At 38.9% G+C, this 21,283-nt stretch overlaps 1 protein-coding gene across 2 annotated transcripts in view; it reads left to right on the top strand.

Annotated features, from left to right (window-relative positions):
- DYNC2LI1 (dynein cytoplasmic 2 light intermediate chain 1) overlaps positions 1-21,283 on the top strand; it is a 38,130-nt gene that overhangs the window by 4,484 nt on the left and 12,363 nt on the right. The window contains exons 3-8 of one of the 2 annotated variants that reach the window (XM_070379658.1): positions 8,238-8,272; positions 9,478-9,547; positions 11,693-11,781; positions 17,393-17,579; positions 18,776-18,844; positions 19,436-19,513. In XM_070379658.1, coding sequence (XP_070235759.1) covers positions 8,238-8,272; positions 9,478-9,547; positions 11,693-11,781; positions 17,393-17,579; positions 18,776-18,844; positions 19,436-19,513 — 528 coding nt within the window. Of the gene's footprint in view, positions 1-8,237; positions 8,273-9,477; positions 9,548-11,692; positions 11,782-17,374; positions 17,580-18,775; positions 18,845-19,435; positions 19,514-21,283 lie in introns of both variants that reach the window. The other variant, XM_070379657.1, reaches the window with a different exon arrangement.

Below are 21,283 nucleotides of genomic sequence, written 5' to 3'. Positions count from 1 at the left end.
GGACCTTTCTCTCTTGTTTTCTCTAATCTCATTTGATTGTCAAGTTTTTAGGCATGATCTTCTGATCCTCCTGACATATGTTTCACCTCTTATCAAGGTATAGTCATTTTGTGTAAACTATTATATACAGAATGGATCAACAAGATCCTACCGTATCACACAGGAACTATATTCAGTGTCCCATGATAAACCATAATGGAAAAGGAAAAAAATAAACGTCGCAGAAAAATTTTTTTCAAAGGGTTAATCATGCTAGTATTCTTAGACTGTGGCTCAGAAAACTTTATCACTGACTAGTCTTTCACTTCCCAGAGCTTATTTTCTCACCCTAAACCTCAATCTCTAGGTGGCAGGAAAGAGGAAAGGAAGCTATCTAGACCTCCATGTTTTTGCTTTTCCAGTTCTCCATTGTCTAAGATCTGGTTATCATCAGATCCTTTCCATGGTTCTGTAAGGGATAGAAAATAGTAGGCACACATCTTCTACACACATTTTATCAATTATGTTCCCCTTTTCTGCTGATCCTGAAGATGACAACTGATCCATAGCATTCCAGGAAAGTGTTGGCAGTTGAGATAAAATCTGTTTGTCATTTCTTCCTCTAGTAATGTCAGTTATCTCCACACAGATGAGCAGAAGTCAGCCAAAATCCATGGGTTGATGTGTGCACAGGTTTAGCAAACCCTTAAGATCAACAGAGAGATAATTTCACATAGAATACCACATTATATCTTTTGAGAAATTTAAGTATTGTGTACCATAAGGGGCGGAGAAGGCAATGGCATCCCACTCCAGTACTCTTGCCTGGAGAATCCCATGGACAGAGGAGCCTGGTAGGCTGAAGTCCATGGGGTCGCTAAGAGTCGGACATGACTGAGTGACTTCACTCTCACTTTTCACTTTCATGCATTGGAGAAGGAAATGGCAACCCACTCCAGTTTTCTTGCCTGGAGGATCCCAGGGACGGTGGAGCCTGGTGGGCTGCCGTCTATGGGGTCGCATAGGGTCGGACACGACTGAAGCAACTTAGCAGCAGCAGCAGCAGTACCATAAGGGGAAGTTAGTTAAGAAGAATGTTGACTATAACATTAATGTTCTCACTGAGACTTGATTGGAAAATACCCAGGTGAAAGAATTTTACATATAAAATAAGTTATTATTGTTTTTATCACCTAATATTAGGATAATTACATTTTGAAAATAATATTTAGACATTTTATGCAAACTCATGGTCATGGAACCATTGAGTTTGAAGTTAATGAGCTAAATTTATACTTAGCTAATACCATATTTCAACATTCAGAAAACTAAGATAATGGCATCTGATCCATGGCAAATAGATGGGGAAAAAGTGGAAGCAGTGACAGATTTTATTTTCTTGGGCTCCAAAATCACTACAGATGGTGACAGCAGCCATTGAAATTAAAAGACACTTGCTCCTTGGAAGGAAAGCTATGATAAACTTAACATATTAAAAAGCAAAGATGTCACTTTGCCTACAAAGGTCTGTATAGTCAAAGCTATGGTTTTTCCGATAGTTGTGAGAGTTGGACCATAAAGAATGCTGAGCACCAAAGAATTGATGCTTTCAAACTGTGGTACTGGAGAAGATCTTGAGAGTCCTATGTATGGCAAGGAGATCCAACCAGTCAATCCTAAAGGAAATCAACCCTGAATATTCATTGGAAGGACTGATGCTGAAGCTCTAATACTTTGCCCGTGTGATGTGAAGAGCCAGCTCAGGGAAAAGACCCTGATGCTGGGAAAGATTGAGGCCAGGAGGAAAAGAGGGCAACAGAGGATGAGATGGTTGGATGGCATCACAACTCGATGGACATGAGTTTGAGCAAACTCCAAGAGATAGTGAAGGACAGGGAAGCCTGGTACACTGCAGTCCATGGGGTCACAAGGTTGGACATGACTTAGCAACTGAACAACAATACCATATTTAGTGTGAATTGATCTAGGAAAAATTATAGTAGTAAATATAATTTAAAACATTTTAACTATATTTTTATTTCATAATTTGACAATATTAAGGTCTTCTACCTCAACTAAGTATAAAAGCCAGGATCCATTTAAATAAGTCAGCATCTAAGTCAATAAGGCATTATCTTAAATAATATTCATTTTTTAAATTCAGTTACTTCACTTTTAGGAATTTCATTTAAGGAATGATTGAATTGTGGTAGCTCAGATGGTAAAGAATCTGCCTGCAGTGCAGGAGATCAGGTTCAATCTCTGGGTCGGGAAGATCCCCTGGAGAAGGGAATAGCAGCCCACTCCAGTATTCTTGCCTGGAGAATTCCATGGAGAGGAGCCTGGTGGGCTACAGTCTGTGGGGTCGCAAAGAGTCATTCATGACTGAGTGAACACACTCAATGATGTTTGTCACAGGGTTTCAAAGGGTTATTTATTGTTCTGGAAAATAAAGGGGAAGAGGACAGCATATCCATCAGAACACTTTAGTAGCAAGAGACCGTGTCCCACTCGCTGTAAGTTTCTGTTGTATAGCCAGGGATGCAAAAAGGGTTTGGAAGTAGCCATACAGAGCAGGAACAGATGTATCATATCTTCATGCAGCTCTGCTTGGATTACAAAGTTCTGGCCAGAGACACAGAACTGCTGGTGACACTGTCTAAAAAGGTCATGACTTGCAGATCCAAGATGCTGATATTCATCCTATTTGGGGTTTATATTACAGACCTTCCTTGACTTATGGTGGGCTTACATCCCCATAAATATTGTCAGTCAAAAAGTGCATTTAACACATCTGACCTAACCGACATTATAGCTTAGCCTACGTGCTTGTGTGCTAAGCCACTTCAGTCATGTCCAACTTTTGCAACCCCGTGGACTGTAGCCCACGAGGCTACTCTGTCCATGGGATTCTCCAGTCAAGAATACTGGAGTGAGTTGCCATGCCCTTCTCCAGGGAATCTTCCTGATAGCTTAGCCTGCTGCTGCTACTGCTGCTAAGTCGCTTCAGTCGTGTCTGACTCTGTGCAACCCCATAGACGGCAGCCCACGAGGCTCCCCCGTCCCTGGGATTCTCCAGGCAAGAACACTGGAGTGGGTTACCATTTCTTTCTCCAATGCATGAAAGTGAAAAGTGAAAGTGAAGTCACCGAGTCTTGTCCGACTCTTAGCGACCTCATGGACTGCAGCCCACCAGGCTCCTCCATCCATGGGATTTTCCAGGCAAGAGTGCTGGAGTGTGGTGCCATTGCCTTCCTTAAATGTGCTCAGAATATTTACGGCAGCCTACAGTTGAGCCAAGTTACCTAGCACACAGCCTATTTTATAATAAAGTGTTGAATATCTTGTGCAGTTAGTTTATTGCATAACATACTGAAAGTGAAAAACAATGGTTGTAAGTGTACTGCTTGTTCCCCTCATAATCGAGGGGCTGACTGGGAGCTGCAGCTCACTGCTGCTGCCCACCATCACAGGAAGAGTTCATTAGTACGTATCGCTAGCCCTGGAAAAGGACAGTTTCTACTGAGTGTATATCAATTTTGCACTTTCATGAAGTCAAAAAATCATAAATGGAACTATCCTAAGTTGGGGACTATCTTATTTTATGATATATATAATCTTACATGTATATAATAGAGATAGTTGTTGTATATATGATACTATTTTATTTTTGTGCTTCATGTGTCTACCTAAGGGCATGTTAAAGGCATGATAACAGAAGTTAGTCAGGAACTAACTTCTGTGTCAATGAGGCTACATCTTTACCAGGCGGCGTCAGTGCCCAGGTAGCCAGAGCACCCTTCTGTGTCTGCCGTGTGTCCCAGAAGGATACATGGACTTTGGAGGCCTCTCAGTAAAGCTGAAAAAAGTAAAGTTCTGAAAAAAGTGCTTAGAGAATGTGTTGTTTGTGCATGTGATTTTGGAAGTGGTACAGTTTCCAGTAGTGAAATGATTCAAGATAGAACCCCGAAAGTGACATGTGGCAGAAGTGGAGTGAAGGAAAGAGTCTCTGGAGGCAAAGGGCACCTGGAGGTCGGGGTCATAGGTGGGTTGCCCATGCCCATGTAGGGGTGAGGTGAACAAGACTAATGACAGTAGCTGAGAGGGGAAGGTAGACTGAGGAAGAGATAACCAAGAGGGTGGGCTGATACAAGCCTCTTAAGATTCCTGCAAGAGGAGAGAAGTAGAGTAGTTGCCTCTAGGTGGCACTGGAGAGCAGGGAGGGCCCTGAAGTGTGTGGGGGTGATGAAGAATAAATAGCCTTCTTTAATAGGACCGCAGAGGAAGTGTTCAAGAGATAGTCATGTGTTAGTGCAGGCCAACAAACAGAGTTCTGAAGAAGAAGTTGAGGATTCAGGGCAGCTGGATTTTAGAAAGGAGGAGATTATTATGCCCGATGAAGGGGGATATGTAGAGGATTATGGAATTAGAGTTGCAAGGATGACAAGTCAGAGGGAGGCTGGACTTCTGCTGTGATGGATGTAACGGAAGGGAATGTGGGTTCATTCTGATAGTCACTCAGTGAACTTGTACTGTGTCAGTGCTTCTTGGACTCGGAAACCCAGGAGTCTGTGGATGCCTTCTCAAACGGCCACAGTTTACTAGTGAATTTTTAAAGTTTGGATTGTTATTTTAATGATAATCTAAAAGCTGATTTCAGTGCCCCGAGTTGAGTTTATTTTTATTTGAAATTCCACCAGGTACTCTTATACATTAATATGAAATTATAGTAAAAATAATTTAAATCACTGCTGTGGAACCATGAGAATTTGAGAAGATTGGCTAGATATTCTCTAAGATTCCTACTTCTAAAATACAGTAATTCTGTATACTTTCCTGCACATTGAATACATTTATTTTTAGGTGTCATAGTCCTCATTATTTAAAAAAGTTAAAAATACACTACACGTGATACATGTAAAGTGTAGGATAATTAGAAAATCCTTATTTTCTTTAGAAAATAAATTACCTTTAAAGTTATCACCTGAAAACATTCACAGTTGACATGTGATGTCTCTCTGGATTTCTGTTTGTTTCTCTATCTGTGTGTGTGTGTATATGCATCTCAAGGAAGAGATGATTTTTAACTGAAAATAGGGTCATGGTAATCTATTATGCATGTCTTATCGTGTCAATGTGTCTCAGTTCAATTCAGTTCAGTTCAGTCGCTCAGTTGTGTCCGAGTCTTCACGACCTCATGGACCACAGCATGCCAGACTTCCCTCTCCATCACCAACTCCTGGAGTTTACTCAAACTCATCTCCATTGAGTTGGTGATGCCATCCAACCATCTCATCCTCTGTTGTCCCCTTCTCCTCCTGCTTTCAATCTTTCCCAGCATCAGGGTCTTTTCAGATAAGTCAGTTCTTTGCATCAGGTGGCCAAAGTATTGGAGTTTCAGCTTCAACATCATTCCTTCCAATGAACAGTCAGAACTGATTGCCTTTAGGGTGGACTGGTTGATCTCCTTGCAGTCCAAGGGACTCTCAAGAGTCTTCTCCAACACCACAGTTCAAAGCCATCAATTCTTCGGCACTCAGCTTTCCTTATAGTCCAACTCTCACATCCATACATGACCACTGGAAAAACAGTAGCCTTGACTAGACAGACCTTTGTTGGCAAAGTAATGTCTCTGCTTTTTAATATGCTGTGTAGGTTGGTCATAACTTTTCTTCCAAGGAGCAAGCATCTTTTAATTTCATGGCTGCAGTCACCATCTGCAGTGATTTTGGAGCCCAGAAAAATAAAGGCTGACACTGTTTCCACTGTTTCCCCATCTATTCGCCATGAAGTGATAGAACCAGATGCCACGATCATCGTTTTCTGAATGTTGAGCTTTAAGCCAACTTTTTCACTCTCCCCTTTCACTTTCATCAAGAGGCTTTTGAGTTCCTCTTCACTTTCTGCCATAAGGGTGGTGTCATCTGCATATCTGAGGCTATTGATATTTCTCCTGGCAATCTTGATTCCAGCTTGTACTTCATCCAGCCCAGCGTTTCTCATGATGTACTCTGCATATAAGTTAAATGAGCAGGGTGACAATATACAGCCTTGACATACTCCTTTTTCTATTTGGAACCAGTCTGTTGTTCCATGTCCAGTTCTAACTGTTGCTTCCTGACCTGCATACAGATTTCTCAAGAGACAGGTCAGGTGGTCTGGTATTCCCATCTCTTTCAGAATTTTCCACAGTTTCTTGTGATCCACACAGTCAAAGGCTTTGGCATAGTCAATAAAGCAGAAATAGATGTTTTTCTGGAACTCTCTTGCTTTTTCCATGATCCAGCGGATGTTGGCAATTTGATCTCTGGTTCCTCTGCCTTTTCTAAAACCAGCTTGAACATCAGGAAGTTCACGGCTCATGTATTGCTGGAGCCTGGCTTGGAGAATTTTGAGCATTACTTTACTAGCGTGTGAGATGAGTGCAATCGTGCAGTAGTTTGAGCATTCTTTGGCATTTCCTTTCTTTGGGTTTGGAATGAAAACTGACCTTTTCCAGTCCTGTGGCCCCTGCTGAGTTTTCCAAATGTGCTGGCATATTGAGTGCAGCACTTTCACAGCATCATCTTTTAGGATTTGAAATAGCTCAACTGGAATTCCATCACCTCCACTAGCTTTGTTCATAGTGATGCTTCCTAAGGCCCATTTGACTTCACATTCCAGGATGTCTGGCTCTAGGTGAGTGATCACACCATCGTGATTATCTGGGTCATGAAGATCTTTTCTGTACAGTTCTTCTGTGTATTCTTGCCACCTCTTAATATCTTCTGCTTCTTTTAGGTCCATACCATTTCTGTCCTTTATTGAGCCCATCTTTGCATGAAATGTTCCCTTGGTATTTCTAATTTTCTTGAAGAGAGCTCTAGTCTTCCCCATTTTATTGTTTTCGTCTGTTTCTTTATATTGATCACTGAGAAAGGCTTTCTTATCTCTCCATGCTATTCTTTGGAACTCTGCATTCAAATGGGTATATCTTTCCTTTGCTTCTCTTCACAGCTATTTGTAAGGCCTCCTCAGACAGCCATTTTGCTTTTTTGCATTTCTTTTTCTTGGGGATGGTCTTGATCCCTGTCTCCTGTACAATGTCACAAACTTCCATCCATAGTTCATCAGGCACTCTATCTATCAGATCTAGGCCCTTAAATCTATTTCTCACTTCCCCTGTATAATCGTTAAGGGATTTGATTTAGGTCAGTATGTCTATTCCTACATTATACCTGTGATCTGCGTGTTATTCATTATATTGATGGTCATAATTTAGTCAGTCCCCTATTTGGAAAATTTAGATTGTTTCTGATCTTTCACTTTGATATAACACCTACCAATAAGTATCTTTCAATTATGTATTTTAGTGCTATTCCAATGATTTATTTATAAATCTTACTACCAAAAAAGTCATTCAGTTTAATCATAGCCCAGATGTAATTTGGAGTCACAATTTATCTTTTTGGGGGTAAGTATTGTAGGTTCCTTGGCTTTAAAAAACACATATATAGTGAAATAATCTGTGTTTTTGGTAGTCCAGAGTTTTCTAAACTGCTTTCTTTGAATCCTAAAGGTCTCCTCTGGTAAACTTTCCCTGATGCTCTTTTATTTATATTCCTGTAAAAGATTGTCTTAAAAAAGTAAAGCTTCACTGTTTAAAAAAAAAAACAGTGACTTAAACCACTAGATCAGTCCCTGGCTCAGATGTGAGGTTAAGTTTCATGATTAGTGGCTGACATGGGACCAGAACCTCTATTTTCTGACTCCTAAAAAGAAATTTAAAGTACATCTTCTAGAAATAAGACAAACCAAAAAAAGTATTCTAACCGGTATCTGGATTGCTTACTTGGAATATGTCTTCAACATGTCCTATATTTGTGTGTTATCCTTTTTTATTTCCACTTCAACAAATTGGAATTAAAACATTTTAGAAGACACTAGTCATCAGCTTAACCAGTAATTAGCATTAACGAGTAGAGAGAAAATTTAAGACAGCTGCCAAGTTGACCACTAAAATGAGGTTTGATTTTCTAGTATTTGTCATCTCTGGTACTTTATAATTATAATAATAGCAGTGTAGTTACACTCTGATGGAAAGTTGACAGTTAACTTTTTCCACTTATCAAACTTAGGAGCAATTCTGAAAGTTTCTAGTTTCCAGGTAATTTATCATTCAAGTGATTAAAAGCTATTTTGGGCCACAATTATGAACAATAATAAAATTTTACATGTGGATGACATTAACACAGTATTCTTTCTTTTTGAATTTCTAGGGAAAGACTACTATTATTCTAAGGTGTCTTGACAGGTAAGTGTTATATTAAACTTTAGAATACATTTTTGCTTATTCTTATTTTAAGGCTGCTGCTGCTAAGTCGCTTCAGTCATGTCCGACTCTGTGCGACCCCATAGACGGCAGCCCACCAGGCTCCCCTGTCCCTGGGATTCTCCAGGCAAGAACACTGGAGTGGGTTGCCATTTCCTTCTCCAATGCATGAAAGTGAAAAGTGAAAGTGAAGTCGCTCAGTCGTGTCCTACTCTTAGCGACCCCATGGACTGCAGCCCACCAGGCTCCTCCGTCCATGGGATTTGCAAGTTAGAATATAAAAGACATATTTCCATTTTGTGACCTAAACAAAATATTCTAATTCTTATGAATCCATATTATGGCTTTTACAGTCTTCCTTTAAAGATGAAACCAACAATAAGCAGAAAAAAATTGTATAGGATTAATAATGGATTTCCTTATTTGAGGGAAGAAATTAGCATAATTACTCAATCTGTAAAAGCTAGTACTTACTTGTTTTGGCTATGCTAGTCTGTATTTAAACTTTTTAATTTTATCTAGTTCATGATCGTTTGAACATTATAATCTTTGAATTGCTCATGGGTATGCTTCTGAAGCACATTATTGGTCATCAAACTGTACATGTTGCCATTTGTTTTATGTACTTCTTAGCCTTCTTTACCATGGAAGCATGCCAGCAGGTTACAGTACATGTTTCAGGAAGTTTTGGTAAGGAAAGTCTTGTTGGTTTGCAGCTCTCATTAGCTAAATGATGCCCAGGTTTGAGCTATGATTTCGGTTGAGAACTGTATAAAAAATCTTTTATTGACGTCTCCATTAAATTGAAAGTCATTACGTTCCCAGCTCCTCACATTGAGGCTGAGCATAAACCTATTCTCTTTGCTTCCCACGTGGCCTGGATGCAGAGAGCGTATGCCCTGACGCAGCCACCAACACGGCCAGCTCCTTCTCTGCTCCCCGAATGGTGTCACTAGGCGCTGCCACTAAACGCAAGTGCCATTCCTCACCTCTGCAGTTGCTACTGAAGTCTGTTAAGATGCTTTTTTGAAGGCTTATTTAATTTTTGTATAAATTCTTAATCATTTTTATCTCAATGTGTTACACACAGCGTAACTTCTCTGCTAATAAAGTTCTTAAGAAGCAAAAATAAGGTAAGATGATAGCTTAAGAAAATGATGGTAATAATACTTGTCTTCACTGTACAGGGATGAGCCACCAAAACCAACCTTAGCTTTGGAATATACGTACGGAAGAAGAACAAAAGGACATAACATAGTGAGTGTCTTTTTGGTGATGTTCTTCTACACGTGTATGGAGAAGTAAGGATGCTGACATTGTTCTACATTTTCCATCTTTTCCACAATCAATAAACACATCCAGGAGTATACTTCCTAGCTATGTAATACTTTTAAAGTCAAATGCAACTGAGCACAGAGGAAGCCACCCAAACTGTGAAAATATTTCGGCCTTCTCATTTGTTATGTCTTAAGATGCTTGAATAGGATTACTCTGTAACTTCAGTGTACAGGCTTTGGGCACATTTTCTCCTTTCAAATGAGAATAACATTGTGAGTTATCTTGTCTCCTGAAAAAATCTGCTAAAAATATACATTTGACCTGTTGGATATTTATGAAAATATACTACTTAAAATCCAAATTATTAGCATTTTTACAAATACATCTTAAAATTGGTAATCCTATTTGAGACCACAGGCCCTAACTGGCCATAATCCTATTTTCACTTGTGTTAGTTTATCTATAGAGGATAGTTAGAAATTGTTCAGGATAGAGGGAGAACTTATAGTGTATATTAGGAGAATAAAAAATTCTAAGTAGAATTCTCTTTTGGTGTTCCCATAAGGAAGAGGTCATTTCTTAAAGTTAGGTGTATGGAGAACAATCTAGAATAAAGAAGGTCCCATAACTCCCATAACACAGGCAAATTTTTATAGGTTGATCCAGTCTAAGTGTTTGATCATTAGACAGTGTATAGAGAGTTTAAATGGTCTGTTGCTGCTTCCTGGATTCACCAGTGCAACTTGGTTATTAAAACCATGAAATTGAAAAGAAAAAACAATATATTGAGATGTGGGAGAACTTTGTTTTTGTGAATCAAAACAAAGTGAATAAATCAAATCAATTCAAATAAAATCAAAACAATTGTGAATACATTTTTGCATGGGTGATAAGCCTAGAAATACCTCACCCTCGTTGTGGGAGACTCTGAGTCAACTTTCATAAGCTTAACTTTTGAGAAAAGCTCTAAAAGCTTTTCTTCATCCAGTTGTGAATCAAGGGAGATTGTCCACTGAAAACTTATTTCTCCCCCCAAACATTAGAGATTCAAATACCAACTGCAAAACAGTTTCAATGGTTGAGATGATAACCTGTCAAAAAGCAAAATATATTTATCTAAAACTGCTGTAATGACCATTTGCCTCTTCCAAGTTCATGGTATTGGGTACATGAAAACTCATGTGGTTTGTTTTTCACCTGCTTGTTTCTGCTAAACTTTATGCTCTCAAGTTGGGCTTTTCTGTATTCATTCTAGAAGATTCATATCTTTCTCAGATTGAAGGTCTCCTAAGAGTTCTAAATGGAAGAACTTTATCAGCTCCTCACACAATCATATCTTGAAGGCTCTCAGTATCTGGCCGGAAGGAGAAATGCCATCAGCTAGCCAGCAATCTAGGACAGTTGTCATGGAATAGATGGTCTTTTTTCCAAGCTACTGGACTACTGCCCAGCCCTTTTAGTCCTCCTATAGTTTGAATTCTCTGAAAAGGGAAGCAGTTGCAGAGAGTCCGTGTCCCCCACCTACCGCTTGTATTGCCAGTGCCAGCCTGTCACTGTCCCCAGGGATGTCAGGCCCAGACCAGCTGCTTATACTTCTGCCCAGTCGATCCTGATCTGCAGGTTGGACTCCTGTCTGTTCTCCCCGTTTCCTCTGGTCTTGTCTTTATGTCTGATTTATTGTGTGAGCTTCTGTCTTCTCCCTCAATTAGGATGTTTTCCCGTTCAGTTGTTTTATTTCTACCTAAAATTATAACTTTTTTCACAAAGATAATTCCAAATGTGTTCAATTTGTTAATTTTATTTCTAATGTGAGTGTTTGCTACCTGTGATATTTATAGAGTTGGGGTGCTGTTTAATGTCTTCTATTAAATTAGGGTAGAATCAGGGCATTTAGTACCCGTGTATATTCTTAATGTTTCATCTTTGTTCTTTGGAATAGATGTTTTAGTGTATTTTGAGGGATGGGATCAATAAAGGAGAAAATTTTGACTGCCATAAATGGTCTTGAGGACTGTAATATCTTGTATCCATAATTATTACTAGCTGGTGCTAATGAACTATAAGAACTATTTAAAATGTAAAAACATCAAAGAATATTAATATGAAAAAACCTGTTTTTTTCAGCCTAAAGATATTGCTCACTTTTGGGAGCTAGGTGGAGGAACATCTTTACTGGATTTAATCAGCATACCAATCACAAGTGACACCTTACGGTAAGTGGGGCCAGTGAGGAATAGCAGTTAGTAAGTATCCAGTGGAGGCCACAGGATGAACATGAGTTTTTTGTGAATCAGAATTGCAGGGACAGTTTTATGTTGCTGAAGGTTTACCTTAACTTCCTTTCTATGTGCCTAAACTGTAGTGCTCTCAGAGATTTTGAAAGAACCAAGGTTCTGGTTCCAAATCAGGAAAAGAGTATGTCAAGGCTGTATATTGTCACCCTGCTTATTTAACTTATATGCAGAGTACATCATGAGAAACGCTGGACTGGATGAAGCACAAGCTTGGAATCAAGATTGTCAGGAGAAATATCAATAGGGAGAAATAACCTCAGATATGCAGATGACACCACAAGTGAAGAAGAAGTAAAGAGCCTCTTGATGTAAGTGAAAGAGGAGAGTGGAAGAGTTGGCTTAAAACTCAACTCTTAGAAAACTAAGATCGTGGCACCTGGTCCCATCACTTCATGGCAAATTGATAGGGAAACAGTGGAAACAGTGACAGACTGTTTTTCTGGGCTCCAAAATCACTCAGATGGTGACTGCAGCCATGAAATTAAAAGACGCTTGCTCCTTGGAAGGAAAGTTATGACCAACCTACACGGCATATTAAAAAGCAGAGATGTTACTTTGCCAACAAAGGTCTGTCTAGTCAAAGCTATGGTATTTCCAATAGTCATATATGGATGTGAGAGTTGGACTATAAAGAAAGCTGAGTGCCAAAGAATTAGTGCTTTTGAACTGTGGTGTTGGAGAAGACTCTTGAGAGTCCCTTGGACTGCAAGGAGATCAAACCAGTCCATCCTAAAGGAAATCAGTCCTGAATATTCATTGGAAGGACTGATGATGAAGCTGAAACTCCAATACTTTGGCCACCTGATGCGAAGAACTGACTCATCTGAAAAGACCCTGATGCTGGGAAAGATTGAAGGTGGGAGAAGAAGGGGATGACAGAGGATGAGATGGTTGGATGGCATCACCTACTCAATGGACATGAGTTTGAGTAAACTCTGGGAGTTGGTGATGGACAGGGATGCCTGGCATGCTGCAGTCTGTGGGGTCACAAAGAGTTGGATATGACTGAGCGACTGAACTGAACTGAACTGAAGGTTCTGGCCTGTGCTGAAATGAGATAGTTGGCATCCGACTAGTAACATATTTTGCAAGCCTACAAACAAACAAAATATGTCAAATAACACTTGGGCAATATATTCACTTGGCAAAAAAAAATACTTCAAAAAATAAATTTGAAAACTCAATTCTTTTGAATACCCATCCAAGCATGAGCTAATTCAGCCCCTGAGTTTTTCCTGCAACTGGATATTATGTTTCCTTTAAATTTAATGGCTTCCTTGGTGGCTCAGGTGCCTGCAATACAGGAGGCTTGGATTCAGTCCCTGGGTCAGGAAGATCCCCTGGAGAAGGGAATGGCTACCCACTCCAGTATTCTTTCTTGCCTGGAGAATTCCACGGACAGAGGAACCTGGCAGGCTACAATCCATGGGGTCACAAAGAGTCGGACATGACTGAGTGACTAACACACACTTGAATTTAATACTAATTTAATACTGATGTTAATATCACTGAGGGGCTTCCCAGGTGGCGCTTGTGGTAAAGAACCCACCTGCCAGTGTAGGAGACACAAGAGACTCGGATTAGATCCCTGGGTCAAGAAAATCCCCTGGAGAAGGGCATGGCAACCCACTCCGGTGTTCTCGCCTGGAGAATCCCCATGGACAGGGTAGCCTGGAGGGCTACAGCTCATAGAGTCACAAAGAGTTGGACACAACTGAAGCGACTTAGCACGCACACACACCAGTAAAGCCTCATGCAATGAAAGTTTGTGAGTTAGAAGAGGAAGAAGTGTCTGTTTGCTGACCTTAAAGAAAAAGAACCTGGGGGAAAACCTCAAGCTCTTTGGTGGTGTTTTCCTGAGAATGATTCCCACATGTTGGCCAAATCAGATGTGGAAAATTGTGACATTTCTCACAATGTTCCTGGGAACCCATCTTCGCCAAAGAAAACAGACTTAAAAAATCTGAAATATCTTACTGTTGTCAGAGTTTAAAACAGACCATTGCTGCTGGACCAGATACAAAGGGCTTGACAATAATTTGTCAAATTTCAACCATTAAGATCTTTAGAATTTTTTCTTGTTAACAGGATAATTGTTTTTCCGTAACTAGCTAGTAATGTTGGCTTTCTTCGTCCAGTGATTTTTTTTTTCTTTTAAAGAAATAAACTTTAGTGTCTTTTACTTATCACAAAAATCTTTTATGATCATAAGGAAAACTTGGAAAAATAGCGAAACGTACATGAAAAGTAAAAGCATCTGTGATCACATGAAAAAAGGACTATTCTCAACATACGGAGGTATTTCTTTCAGTGTTTTCAGGGTTGTCAATATACTTTGTACAGGTATGAGATATTGTGTATACACATTTAGATCTTGCTTTTTCACTTAAAACCACCATTTCCCCCGACATTATTTTTTTAGAATCATGGGATTTTTACAGCTGTGTAGTTCTCATTTGTCCTTCTTTAACAGAGACAAATAATTGAAGCTGCCTGGGAATTAGGGCAACTCATGGTGGTGTGGCTGAGAGGAGATGACAGGGGCGGGGAGCAGCTGAAGGAACAAGAGCTGCCGGCCAGCCTGGCAGACAGGAGTAAAAAGGCTGGGAGCAGCTCTTCCCAGACTGTGAGCTGGCTCCGGTTCTGGCCCTGTTGTCACATCACCTTTCTGTATTACCTCACTTCCCTTCTCTAGACCTTATGGGCTTGTAGAAATTCTGGTTTCTGCAGGAAGCCAAATCTTTCCACAGTTTCACTGCCTCTCTTTGTGAGTTCCTGGTCTTCTTTCCATGGAATCCCAGAGCAGCTGGAGCCTGCCTTAGGAGAGAAGAGGGGTCAGGGTGATGATGAACAGAGGGCAGGGGCGCCACAGGCCTGGGTCCAAAGCAGCTTGCTGAGTGCTTGACAAATTCATGGAAAACATTTCACTCCTCGTTAGTCGCAAATCTCAGAGTGTTTTGTGACTGGAATTAATTCGACATGTAATTCCCTTGAGTTGGACAGAGCCCAGCCACCTTACCAAATGCTGTTAGATACTGTTTTTCTTTAAAATGACTGTTCATAGAATAATTATAGATGCATTGAACATTTCCATAGACCTTAGATAATTGGTAAGAGAGCATTTCCTGTGGTCCACTTCCCTGTTTTCAGAGGTAGTGTGTTATAAAAAAATTTTTTAGCTGTCATTTTCTATGAAGGCAAAAGTAACACAAGTATTTGGAGTGCAGTGGAAACATAAATTTTAACCTTAGAAAAAAGTTGAATAATCCATTTTCCCTTTGGTTAAAACAAAGTTATTTTCATTTGGAAAAAATGATACACTTTATATATATTTTACCACAATAAAAAAAAAAGCTAAACTATGGTCTTTTTTTTTTAACATTAACTCATGCTAAAACTCTGAAAATAAAATTATTTTCCTTTATATGTATATATATATATATACACACACACACACATTATAATTAAGAAAAGCTGTTTCTGAGCTTATTCAAATGAAAGATATGGTTGGCTAGACAATTTAATGGCATAATAACTTTATAGAAAATCTTAGGTAATGTCTGAAAAGACTACTTTCTGGATTTAGACCTATAGTATAGAATTTAGCTATTGTTTTGCTTTACACAAAATAGCTGATTTGCTCAAACTAAACAAAATAATTGTTGTTTAGTCACTAATTTGTCCAACTCTTCTGCAACCCCATGGACTGCAGCCTGCCAGGCACCTCTTTTCATGGGATTTCCCAGGCAAGAATACTGGAGTGGGTTGCCATTTCCTTTTCCAGGGGATCTTCCCGGCCCAGGGATTGAACCTGCATCTCCTGCCTTGACAGGCGGATTCTTTAGCACTGAGTCACCAGGAAAGCCCATATAACTTGACTATATTATAGCCAGCCTATATTATAATTCCTTGCTATTTCTGCTAGCAGAATGTTTGCTCTGTTGATCAAAGATATATTGGCCCATGATTATGGCTATTCAGACTTATTATAACCATGTTCTGTAATACTTCTAGATTTATGTTTGTTTTTTATTGTAAAATAACATAAAATTCACCATTTTAGCCATTTTTAAGTATACAGTTAAGTGACATTCAGTATTATTCATATTGTTTTGGCACCATCACCCCCACCCCTCTCCAGAGCGTTTCATCTTCCCAGATTGAACCTGTACCCATTAAACAATAACTTCCTACTTCCCCCTCTTCCAGCCCTTGGCAACTACCATTCTAGTTTCTGTCTCTATGATTTGACTACTCTCGCTACCTCATGTAAATGAAATCATCCTTTTGGGTCTAGTTTATTTCACTCAGCATAATGTCTTCAAGATTCATCCATGTTGTAACATATGTCAAAATTTCCTTCCTTTTTAAGGCTGAATAATATTTCATTGTATTCATTTACCACATTTTGTTCAGCTGTTAACCCACTGATGAACATTTGGGTCATTTCCACTCTTGCAATCGTGAATAACGCTGCTATGGACATTGGTGTACAAATACCTGTTTGAGTCCCTGATGTCAAAACACCCAGAAGTGGAATTGCTGGATCCTCCTATAATTTTTTGAGGAACAACTGTGCTGCTTTCCACACTGTCTACTCTGCTGTTTTATATTCCCATTGGCAGTGCCCCAGGGTTTCAATTTCTCTCTATTCTTTCCAACACTTATTATTTTCTGGATTTTTAAAATTTTTTATTGTAGCTATCCTAATGGGCAAGAAGTGGTATCTCATTGTGGTTTTGATTTGCATATCTCTAATGATAATACTGAACATCTTTTCCTGTGTTTATTGGCCGTATGTATGTCTTTAAATACAGAAATATGTATATGAGTTCTTTGCCCATTTTTAAATTGGGTTGTTTGTTGTTGCTGAGTTTAGAGTTATGTTTGATATACATGAACATGAGCATGTGTGCGTATGGTCATGGTGGTGGAGTGTGTGGTGGCCTGGAGTGAGGCAGCAAGGCCTTTCAGAGAGGTAGCAGGGTACAAGCAGAAAACCATGTGGCTCTGGGTCTAAATACCAGCTCTACAGTTCACTAGCTCTATGAGTCTGTGCCTCAGATTTCTAATCCGTAGAAATGCCATCGTAACATTTTCCAGGAAGTCTTGTTGGGTTAGGAGGAAATAAGCTAGGTAGACTCCAGGCAGGGTCCATCAGTAAATGTTTTCTTCTGCCTCACCACATTGTTGTATTGTTGCTGCTGCTGTGATGATTATTTTTGCTTTCCTTCTGTGGGACACACAGCACAACTGAATCTAAACATGGCACTGTTGGATCCAATTGCACATTATGTGACCTGGGTTGTTATTAGTTCAAACAAGAAGTTTGGTTGTAACACTTAAATACCGCTAGGGAAAAGCACTGGAATAAATAAGGCTATAATTTTGGCATATTTTTCTTAGAAAATTGCTATGTTTTTTTTCTTATAGTGTTACTCTTAGAAAATACATTTCAGTATAGTAGGGTTTCAAATGGTAATTATTTTGAGTCTTTTTTTTTTTTTGAAAGATATTTTTATTTCTTTAGGACGTTTTCTATTGTCCTTGTTTTGGATCTTTCAAAACCTAATGACCTTTGGCCCACCATGGAAAATCTGTTGCAAGCCACAAAACTTAACATAGATAAAGTGATCATGAAACTGGGGAAGAAGAATTCTAAAGCAGCTTCTGAAATGAGACAGAAAATGTGGAGCAATATGCAGAAGGACCATCCCGTGAGTTGCTGCTGGGATTATTCTTGGAATTCTTAGCCCCACACATAGTTAAAGATAACATCACAAACAATTTCTTTAGATTTTTATGCATGAGTTGAAATTCACTTGATGTGGATGAACCTGTTCACTGGAAAATTACAGCAATTTAATAAAACCTCAGAGCAAAACAAGGAAAAAGATTTCATATGTCTTCTCGTTAGACATCTACCGTGATTGTTATGGCATATTACACCAATCAAAAGGAACAGAGTTTTAAAGTAGTAGTTTGATACTGATTTTATAATCTCTGTGAAGTGAAGATACAAAACCAGGTTGTACAAATGTCACCTAGCAAAGACCAGAAAAGGATACAGTTTTAAGCAAGGAATAGAGTTTCAACAGCCTTTACTGTCATTCTATACATTCATTAATTGTCTGTCACATAATCAGTATCTTTTTATCATCTGATAATTAAATTATCAAGTTGCAATATGGTAACACAAGTCTTTTATGTACAATCAGGAATGTCATCATCTAAAAAACTAAGAAAGGTATTTTATATTGCCCAAAGTTTATATAAGTGTTTTACAAGAGGAATATCAAACAAAACTGATAGTTATGGTTCCTGTATATGCAGTATAAATGTTATTATGCTGCTGCTGCTGCTAAAGCGCTTCAGTTGTGTCTGACTCTGTGCGACCCCATAGACGGCAGCCCACCAGGCTCCCCCATCCCTGAGATTCTCCTGGCAAGAACACTGGAGTGGGTTGCCATTTCCTTGTCCAATGCATGAAAGTGAAAAGTGAAAGTGAAGGCACTCAGTCGTGTCTGACTCTTAGCGACCCCATGACTGCAGCCCTCCAGGCTCCTCCATCCATGGGATTTTCCAGGCATGAGTACTGGAGTGGAGTGCCATTGCCTTCTCCAAATGTTATTATAACAAACAGTTAATACAAATAACTAAAAAAAAACAGGAAGGCAACATATAAGAAAATAAAAGAACAGAACATGAAGAATAAATATGGTAGCTTAGGGAACTGTCATTTCTAGTTTTATGCTTGAGAAATGTAGCTTCAAAGATTAAATACTGGAGCAACCTCTGTCAAGCCGACAATGTTAACACTGTGGGCAGATTTAAACTGACCTAAGTCATAGAAATTGCTGAATACATAGTAGTAAACAATTACAGTGAATCAATGAAATATGTTTGTTAACAGGATCGTGAATTACTTGACCCATTTCCAATTCCTCTGGTCATAATCGGAAGTAAATACGATATTTTTCAGGTGAGCTTTTCCACTTCTAGTTGAGCTTGTGGTACACACTTGTCTAGCCTTTATAGGAGAGAAACAAAAGTAATAATGAAATGAGAAAAATGACTAGGGGCAGGGGAGAAGTCAAGGAGTCACACATCTTAAAGATTTTGGAAAAGGGAAAGAGAAAATAGGTGAAGAACAGTAAATACAGTGGAATAATGGGGATAAGGCAGAAGATTTAGAAACTGAATCCAGTCCAGTCACCAAGGGACAGGACTTATGTCCCAACTTTTAAATTGAAGAAAGTAGAAAATTGGTTTCTTCTTATCTTTGCTTGTCAGAGAATCCTTGGGGTATTCCACTTGATAAAATGTATGCTTGTATCTAAATTCTACTGGGCTAAGCGTTTAAACAAGGAAAGATCTGACAGTGTAGCTCTAGAAGGCTGCAGCTATTGCTCAGCTTCTACAGAACCAAATGCCAAAGTAATGGAATCCTACTCAAGGTACATTTCAAAAAATAAAGAAGAAAGAATCTATTTCTGTATTTAATAACTTGTACTTTTCTGCTACAGATACTAGTTCTCTTAACTTTTTTCTTTTTAATAACATACGTCTTTAGGATTTTGACTCTGAGAAGAGGAAGGTAATATGCAAGACACTTCGATTTGTTGCACATTATTACGGAGCATCATTAATGGTTTGTATGTTTCCTATCCTTTGGGTTTGGACAGTAACAAATTTGGAAAGATTACCAACTTGGTGCAGAATAATGAATGCCGATGCTTTTACTAATGCTTGTCATTCTCTCCTTTCCATTACCATTGCCCTCAAAGCCTCTTGTTACAGAGCGTTCATAATTTATTTCTGGAACACACTGCTAGATAGCCTACCATTTGCTTGAAGTGAAAGTTCTACGTTTTTAATAGCCATAAATCCCCATCTGTCTTAGAGATAAATTGGTTATTTATCTATTCATCTTTTAGTTTTCCATTAAGAATTAGAATCTATATTCACTTAAAAAAGACTAACAATTTTTTTTTTTTTTTCAAAAAACCTTTAAAAATGCTATTTGTTGTAGAGGTTAAAAATAATGAACTTGGGAGTCATGCTGCCTGGATTCAAATCTCAGGGCAACCATTTACTAGATAAGGGGTCTCAGATAAGTCACTTAACCTCACTGAAGCCTTAGTCTCCTCCAGGGTAAAATGAACAAAAATAGTCCTACCTTCATAGGGTTGTTGTGAGGGTTAGTAGCAGGAATATACCTGAAACCGTGAAACCCTTAGCACAGGGCCTGACACAAATCTCAATAAAGGCTGGTTCTTGTAACTGTTAGCATTATCTCTTCCACAGCAGGACCAAATGTTGCTAGATATCCTCTAATGCAATAAAATATAAAAGCATGTTTATTTCTTTAAAAATTCCTCCCATTTGAACGCTCTCTTTTGCCCTCTAAAGCAAAGTGCTCAGAGGAACCTGTAGACATGGCCTAGTCCCCAGCTTTCATGGCTAATATATTAAGACTGAAAGTAACAAGTATGATCTGTATTTAAAATTCTTATACTTTCCAGAATACTCCAAATACATTTTATTATGTATTTTCTTAAAAATCATCACCTTTTATGTGTGTACTGTATCTACCTACTTGCATATTAGGTTGACAAAGTATTTTGGAAATATTCTTTTCTAAAAAATATTTTTCATATTTTTTTCCATTATGGTTTATTACAGGATAGTGAATATAGTTCCCTGTACTGTACAATAGGACCTTGTTTATCCATTCTGTATATAATAGTTTGCATCTGCTATTTCCAAACTCGCAATCCAACTTTCCCTCACCCTCTCTACTCTGCCTTGGCAACCACGGAAATATTCTTTACTGTTTTGAAAAGATATGGAGAATTCAAACTAGCTTACTCATTCAGGGTACAGAAGCAAAGATCATGGATCTTATAGTTTCTTACTTTCGCTTCTAGATAAAGCTCCACATTTACTTCTGTTTAGTTAGCTGAGGAAAATCCCTCTCTTTGTTTAGAAACAGATTACATTTTGATGATCCATCAGTGCCCAGTCTGGTCTTATCAGTAAGAATGTAATAACAGATGAAGTCAGATCAACCCAGGCCACAGCAGACCTGCAATTAATCATGGCTCTCAAGACCCTAGAAGTCCAGGGACTGAGGAAAGGATCTGAGAATCTTTCATCTCAGCTGTCAGTAAATCAGAGGTTGGCTTTAGAAAAGCACTCTGGACCACCATGGAAACCATACAGCTTTTCTAGCTTCCCAAATCAAGGAGAGCGGCCAGAGCTAACAAGGCCCCACCTTTCAGTTTCACTTCCACTCTGACTCTCGAGTCCAGACTTTGGTACTTTCTGCTTTCCAAGGTTCAATGATATGCAGCAGTTTTGTTTTGTTTTGTTTTTAAACATAGTTTATCCTTTATAATTCAGTCAAGAATACTAATTC

Source organism: Bos mutus, chromosome 11, assembly GCF_027580195.1.
Source record: "Bos mutus isolate GX-2022 chromosome 11, NWIPB_WYAK_1.1, whole genome shotgun sequence".
Lineage (NCBI taxonomy): Eukaryota > Metazoa > Chordata > Mammalia > Artiodactyla > Bovidae > Bos > Bos mutus.
Note: the sequence above shows the minus strand (reverse complement) of the source record. Positions and strands in the feature narration are given on the sequence as shown.